We start from the raw sequence: 8,115 nt of genomic DNA, 5'->3' as shown, positions 1-8,115 counted from the left end.
GGGGGGGGGCACCTTTTAAAAAGTAATTTTCCTCGAGAGTACATCCTTTGGTTTTACTGTGTTGCATCGCTATCAGCCCCCCATGGTGTAAATGAAGGATCCGCGCTTAAGTGGGCTCTCCATAGTGCAACGGAAAGTACTCCAAGAAGGTCAGCATTGTCATAATATTGCTAAAAGGAAAGTGCAAATAATTGATATGTTACAGAATTGTGGGAGAGAGTGGAAGGTGACTTTTTGATCAAGGTTGTTGAGGAATTAAGGGGTTGTAAAACCTTGACAATTAAGTGTTCCTGTTGACAATCTTGATTAGGGCTGACGCTGAATCACATTTTTTTTTTTTTTTTTAATCGACATTGCAATGTCGTAAATTTCAAATGGCCAGGATTAAAAGAAGCATGACGACTCACTTGTACTGTGCCTGAAAATGTTCCTGGACAAAACTATGTTGCTGCTGGCAATGGGGCGGGCCAGGATGCCGCAGGTTTTCATCTTCATCGGGATCCTGCAGCAAATAAAGAACAACATGCCTTCAGTCATCTTCAGCAATCCACAAAACGTTAGATGTTATCCACCTATAAAAGAAAATAAGGCAATTTGTGGAAAGCACTGAGTGAAACGAACGCCCCGCCCCCGGGAGGGCAACGAGGGAGGGAAGGTGGCCTTGGCTCGAGATAAATGACGAAGGAACATATTTATCAACACCAGTGGAATTTTCTGCTGTAATCAGAGAAGACCAAGGCATGCCTCACACACACGTGACCGAACTGGAAATTTGCGAACAAATTCCGGTAGTCTTTGGGAAAAGTCTGTCAGCACGGGACCGAATTCCGCACACGGCCACGTCTGCCTTCTGTTTTTTGCTGAATGGAGTGTACTGCTGCCTGACATTTTCTGGGCTCTCTTATCTCGTTCAAGCCATTTCTGATGGATATATTTAACCTGTTGAAACTGGCTGAAACTCAAAATGTTTAAAACACGTTGGTCTCATCATATTCATTCAGGCGTGAGTGAACTTTGCGTGGATCGACACAAGCGTGCAGGAGCCCGAACCGGGGTCACAGCTGGCAGGGCACAAATTACTTGGATTGCGGTTTTGAATATCGATGTGGGCCTTGCTGTGTGAAACTTGCCTGCTCTGGGGTTCTTTCAAAGTTCTCCCACCTCCCCTCCCAACAGTCCAAAAGCGTTTGCAGTGTATTGAAATGAAGACAAAAATTGGCTGTACGTCTGATTTTTAGTGTGAATGGCGATGCCTGGCACAACCTTGCGCCTCAGCAAGTGAGCATTCCAAAGGGTACTAAACTCCTCTTACCCAAAGTTTATTTCTGACCCTGAACAGAAACTTGCTTTTCCAAAGCATGTTTCTGCCAGCATTGCGCCTGCTGCGGCGCCTGCATTTGGGTCCAGCTGCCTCTAACGCAACAATATCATTTCCATCACACACATCAGCATTCAGAGCCCCCCCACCCCCAAAAAAACGTCCATTTTACAAATGGCTCTGTGCAGGAAAGGCTTTTTCTCTGATGGAAAGTCCCATACTTGAGAATGCATGAAGTCATTTGGTATCAGAGAAGACCAAGGCATGCCTCACACACACGTGACCGAACTGGAAATTTGCGAACAAATTCCGGTAGTCTTTGGGAAAAGTCTGTCAGCACGGGACCGAATTCCGCACACGGCCACGTCTGCCTTCTGTTTTTTGCTGAATGGAGTGTACTGCTGCCTGACATTTTCTGGGCTCTCTTATCTCGTTCAAGCCATTTCTGATGGATATATTTAACCTGTTGAAACTGGCTGAAACTCAAAATGTTTAAAACACGTTGGTCTCATCATATTCATTCAGGCGTGAGTGAACTTTGCGTGGATCGACACAAGCGTGCAGGAGCCCGAACCGGGGTCACAGCTGGCAGGGCACAAATTACTTGGATTGCGGTTTTGAATATCGATGTGGGCCTTGCTGTGTGAAACTTGCCTGCTCTGGGGTTCTTTCAAAGTTCTCCCACCTCCCCTCCCAACAGTCCAAAAGCGTTTGCAGTGTATTGAAATGAAGACAAAAATTGGCTGTACGTCTGATTTTTAGTGTGAATGGCGATGTCTGGCACAACCTTGCGCCTCAGCAAGTGAGCATTCCAAAGGGTACTAAACTCCTCTTACCCAAAGTTTATTTCTGACCCTGAACAGAAACATGCTTTGGAAAAGCATGTTTCTGCCGGCATTGCGCCTGCTGCGGTGCCTGCATTTGGGTCCAGCTGCCTCTAACGTAACAATATCATTTCCATCACACACATCAGCATTCAGAGCCCCCCCACCCCCAAAAAAACGTCCATTTTACAAATGGCTCTGTGCAGGAAAGGCTTTTTCTCTGATGGAAAGTCCCATACTTGAGAATGCATGAAGTCATTTGGTATCATGATTTTATAGAATGAATGTGTGTTTTTACACCAAAGCAGAATAGTCCTCTCGGCCCAGTCTGTTTCTATCACCGCTATTTTTAAGCCCCCCCCCCCCCCAGCCCCCTTTTGGTCGGATTATGACCCAAAATGTCAAGGAGCACACGGATATTGACTGATCCAATGTCATCTTAGGTTTGCGGTGACATATGAGAAATCAAAAGGTCACCCATTCTATGGTTTGAGATATGTACTCCATGTACTCTGACCCAGCATTTCCCCTCTTTCCCCTCCCACGTAACTCCCGTTGGAGTTATCTGTGCGGCGATAACAAAGGAACATTCAGACCAATGTGTGCAGACAGATACAGTTCGGCTTATCGCTTCTCAGGAACTCACGGCCGGCCAGCGCTTCCCTGGAAATAGACTTTGAGGTGTCACTTGTGTGTTAACAGCACCCGTCGAGTGTGACCGCAGAACAGGTTACATCTGCACCAACGTAATTGATGATTAGGCCACACTCATCTAAATGATGACGGACAGGTCGGGTCCCCCCACAAGAAATGCTGAAGTGCAAAGTGGCGAGGGATTACAGTACAGTACTAAGCAAAATAAAACCAAACAAATTAACTCATCAAACGGGCATGGCTAGCTTTGTATGGTCAGAATTGTTGAGACAGTCCTCAGGTGGGATCGAAGGTTTTGGCACGTGCGCCTTGAACAAACTGCATCTTGGTTCAGAATAGTGAGCTAAATAAACACCGAAATGCGCAGTTGCTCATCTTCATAAAATGTTAAACCGAAGAATTGTCGGATTTTGCTTCATCTATAATCCTCAGTGCCGCAATAGGCCTTGTGCAAGCGCCTTGAGGGGGCGAATAAAATCCTTCACCCTGGCATCTGGCGTGCTGTAATTGATTTGTGGGATTTAGATAAATGACAAAGATATCGCGTAACCGAGTGGTGAGTTGGAGTCGGGTTGCTGCCTCAGCTCTGTCACCAGGAGGCCGCAGTTGAGACATTTTCGAGGTGGACGGAATGAGGAGTGGAGGGGAGACAGCCACTTGGTACCGACAGCTGCCATTGACTGAATACTTTATCGAGTTGTATGCCTGTAAATTAAAGGGATGATTTTTCTTTGGCTTTACTCCAACATTATAAAAGGATAAACTGCTGCCTTGCATCATGTCTCACCAGAGGAGAGTGTTTTTTTTTTTTGGGCCGCTTATTCAAGTCCCTGTCAAGTAAAAATAAAAATGCCTTGTAAATTTGACACTCCAGAGTCAAATACTGTACGCTACTTGAAAAAAAAAATCTTTTACACCTGTAATAAAAGTTTTATGATGGTGACAGTTTAACTATGAAAATGTTTCGGTTTCTCTTTTTTCTCTACAGGAAAAACACGTTTGAAAATATGAACATTTCTCTGGTCAACCGCCATTCCAAAATGGGTTGGCTCCATCTCTGAGGTTACACTGTACGGTTTTCTCAAGAAAGAACGTAGAAAACTGTATGGCGGATGCGCAGTGGAGCTTTTGTGTTCGTTCCAAAATGTCAGGGGGGGGGGGGTAATACAGTAATGCACAAATGTGCTGGAATCCACCAAGGGGAGATCGATGTTATTAATAGACTATTTGTCAGTCTTGACTCAGTATTGCATTCCGTCATTAGCCATTTAAGCAGGAAGGATGCTGAGTGACGCAGCTCACTCCCACTGCCGTGAAATGTGAAACTCGTGGGCATTCGTCTTTCAGCATGAGAGCTTAAAATCTCACAAATTATCAGTGCACTCTGTCCCACCCTGGATGTTGTCAATAATTCACCTCCCAGAGTAGATCCACTTGTAAAAAAAACCCAGAAAATGTGGCCCGCGCCCCATCTTAGCAGAACACCTTATCTTATCCTGATGGCCTTTCATGGGTGGGCTTAGATTGTAAGGGGGGGGGGGGCTCGCAAGTGTTCCCAGTAATGGCATTGATGTGAATAATTCAAACTAACGGTGGAAAACAGAGATAGATATGTGATGTGGTCGAGAAAGCTCTATCGTGGAGTGATTGAGAATGAGAGCCAGCGGCAACAGAAACCTCCAGGTGAGCATCGCAGGCGATTACGTGCTTGTTTTGTTATGTTGTGACTCTGCATGAAGATACAGCCGACATATTCTCAGCAGTATGTATTGATAGGCTTGAATGATGATTGCACAGCAGATGAATGATTGTCATAGAGCTACCGTAACAGAGGACAGATAAATGACGGACTGACAGACTTAACAGCAGCCCCCCGCCATCATGTGTGTGTGTATGTATGTATATATTGAGAGAGAGAGAGAGAGAGAGAGAGAGAGAGAGAGAGAGAGAGAGAGAGAGAGAGACCGACCTTAAAAAAAGGGGAAGAGATAGAATTACATTGTCGAGAGAAACTGAAGGGTGCCTATAGTAGTGGAGAGAATTCTCGGAAAGCAGGAGAAGGATGAGACAAACTTTAAAAAAAGAAATCCGTAATGTGTTTTTTTTTTTTAAAGTGGTAAAAACAATATATTTGTGGTGTCTGGAAGACCTTCGCTCCTTGGAGCTGTTATCTGTCTGGGTGGAAATAACTCAACAGAAAAACTAAGCACCATCTTAAATCTGTCGCCAAATTTCTCCGGGCTTTCAATTCCATTTCCTATTCTTAGACACACCTTGCATTCACTTTTCTTGGTGGGTGGTAGCCATCTTGACTCACTCCCTTACTTTCTCTCTTTCTATCGGAATCAAATAAACAAAGAAATGTTTGCAACCACACTCAACTTCATCGACTCAAATGTATTGTCAGGTATCCATGCACCCTGAAGGTTTTTCTGTACATTTGTATTTGTGTGGTTTGATTTGAGTCGCAAACGATCATTAGCATTGACAATTATTACAGCGGTTAATCTCAGTTCTAATTTCCTCGTTGGCACCATGACATCTGTTCTGATCGGCCTCGGCAAAGATGGCAGATCTTTTCGGGTTTGTCGTTGGGACGGATGGCAATTCACTTTGCATGGCGAGTCGAGCGCTTCGTCAACTTGCCCTGCTTTACTGCGTACGGTGAGAATGACTAATATCCGCAGGGATTCCCTGTTGGGCAAGCATCCACGATGAGGAAATTACAACTCCCCGCTGGCTCTTATTCTGCGTATTGTGCCCTCCTGGTGCTAAACTAAAACAACATCACAAATATTTCCCAAAGTGATCGCAAAGTCGAGTCTTTCCAAGCAATCACTTTAAAACGGCCTTCTCAAGTATTCCAGCTCACCTGAGCGCACAGCAAAGGGACTGTGATGATTTCAGTCCACAATTTAAGGACACATTATCCAATTTGTCACAATTTAACCCATGTGCTGCAGTCGATCTAAATAAGTTTATATAACGCAACATACAATTTTACAAAAATTGTAAAAGTATTATTCCTGAATATTTATTTCACTTTCAACCACTCGACATGTTCAGTGGCATCAGTGCTATACATACACATATAGTTCTTATTTTTTTCTTTGTATTTTTGCCCTCTATGGACAATAAAAGCGGTATTGTGCTATGACCAAAACATAAATATAAATCTATATAAATAAAACATGAATTGGAATATTTCATATCACACACTTTTTATGCTGTGTCCTAGATTTCAAGATGACAATACGCATAAATCTACAAAAATTGTAGAAATTGTAACATATGGGGTAACCCATGTGTTACAAACATCGTAGAAATTGCAGCACAAGGGTTAAAACAGTTCCCGGGCGTCTTAATAACACACATGTGAGAGTGGGGCCAAAGCTGGGTAGAACATTTTAAGGACACATTATCCAATTTGTCACAATTTAAAACAGTTCCCGGGCGTCTTAATAACACGCATGTGAGAGTGGGGCCAAAGCTGGGTAGAACATGATCACCAGCTCCGCAGCGAGGGGAGGGGCTGCAAGTGGCCGCTTGTTCTCCAATCTGAAGACAAAAGTCACCAAAAGATGAGGCAAAAGCATCATTTGAATTTTCAATCACGGAGACAGCACTTCCATCACCAATCACACTTGAGCATGCGTCTGCACATCCACGGATGTTGAGCGTGCGGCGGACACAAATCAAGCATGACGACGCATCGCTTTCAAATGGCAGCTCTTTTTTTGACCTCATCGGTTCGGCACGAACAGATTTTATTCGTGCTCTGGAACTGGAGCGACAGAGTGGCTGATATCAAGAGGCTTTAGTCTAAACATGGGCATCCGTTCGGTAAGGTAGCTAACAGCAAACACGGGGGCCATATGCATCTGCCTCTCAAATGCATCCCTTCCTTCCTTGTTTCTATGGAAATATCCGGGCTCTCGAGGAGAAGAGAGCCTCAAACTGCACAGTGAGCAGAGCAGACTTGCGCCACATTGAAATTGAAATGAGAGCACCAAAGGCGCAGTTTGCTGGTGAATATGAGGCTCTCTCCACCTTTAGAAGACTTTTGCTGCCACCAGGAGAGCCGCACAAAGATTCATTCGAATGAGAAGTTGGTCTCGTAAGCATTTTAGCTTTGCCATTCGCCTCCTTCCTCTGCGGCTGATTGTGAGCAGTGTTGTGACATCGACGACAGCAAATGCGAAACGCACAACAAAGACACACGGCGGCCTCAGTCGTCGCGGTTGCGACGGCAGCTAATAAGACTTTGCTTCGATGAATAGATTTCATCAAGGATTCAATGACTAACTCGGATTGATTCTCTGCAACGGTCGTCTCGTTGATTTTCACACTCATTGCCAGATTGGTAATTTGTTATTTTAGGAAAGGAAAAAAAAAAAAAGAAAAACTCTTCACAGGCAAATTGTAGCGCGTTAAAACCGGGTTTCGCGTGTCAGACACACCTCCCCGCTTTTCTTGCCAAAAGCTAAATCATACCCAACAGTCCGCCCGTTTGCAGGCAATTTAATTGACATGTGCTGGAGAAAGCTTCCACTCAGCAAATCTCAATCACATCAATTGATTGGTTGTACCGTCGTCCAATTAGACATGAAGTAGAGAATAGTTTATGTGCAAGGGAACTTTTTGTTATTCAATAAAAAGCCAGTTTCTCCGTGTATAGCAGGCTTTACATACGTGCTAGACTGGCTACAAGTCCAGTAAGAGGCGCTGCTCCCAACAAGGCTTTCAAGAAGAGACATGATTCATTTTTTTCCCCCCCCAATTTAAAATAGTCCTCACAAATCTTCCTTAAAAAAGTCTCTGACATTCTTCAAGAAGAATTCACCAAGGATTAACAATTAAGAGAACAATCGAAAACCACTTGAAGCACAAATTGAAACCACCAATGTTTGGGTGGGGTTAAATAAAATTCGGGAAAAATAGCTGGCTGGCCCGCTCCGCTACGGCACCAGCGGGGCTTCATTACCATGACTACCGGAGGCGGAGCGAGGGCACTCTAAGTCGGTTCTGGATTCAGCACGCTTTGAAACAAGAAGGTCCTGAGTCCTTGACGATACTTTGAATCACTCATATCAAGCAAACTGTCATTTTCATATCAACACAGAAATTCGATGAAGAGATCCTTTTAAATTGGAGGCTATAAGTTTGTTACGGACAGAAGATGCATCGTCACACAAAAGCTCCAGTCGCACATTTGTGAAAAAGGTGCGCATTCAAAAAAAAAAAAAAAATCCTTAATTTCTCAGTTCATAAACCGCAGAACCTGCTGACAAAATACAAGCCTATGCAGGAAGCAGATTA

General features: G+C 44.2%; 1 protein-coding gene across 2 annotated transcripts in view; it reads right to left on the bottom strand.

Moving 5' to 3' along the window:
- usp43b (ubiquitin specific peptidase 43b) overlaps positions 1 to 8,115 on the bottom strand; it is a 61,109-nt gene that overhangs the window by 21,668 nt on the left and 31,326 nt on the right. For both annotated transcript variants that reach the window (XM_019858482.1, XM_019858480.1), the window contains exon 3: positions 408 to 502. In XM_019858482.1, coding sequence (XP_019714041.1) covers positions 408 to 502 — 95 coding nt within the window. The remainder of the gene's footprint in view (positions 1 to 407; positions 503 to 8,115) is intronic.

Source organism: Hippocampus comes, unplaced genomic scaffold (assembly GCF_001891065.2).
Source record: "Hippocampus comes isolate QL1 unplaced genomic scaffold, H_comes_QL1_v1.1 scaffold48, whole genome shotgun sequence".
NCBI classification, from domain to species: Eukaryota; Metazoa; Chordata; class Actinopteri; order Syngnathiformes; family Syngnathidae; genus Hippocampus; species Hippocampus comes.
The sequence above is the reverse complement of the archived record's forward strand: the minus strand, read 5'-3'. Positions and strand labels throughout refer to the sequence as shown.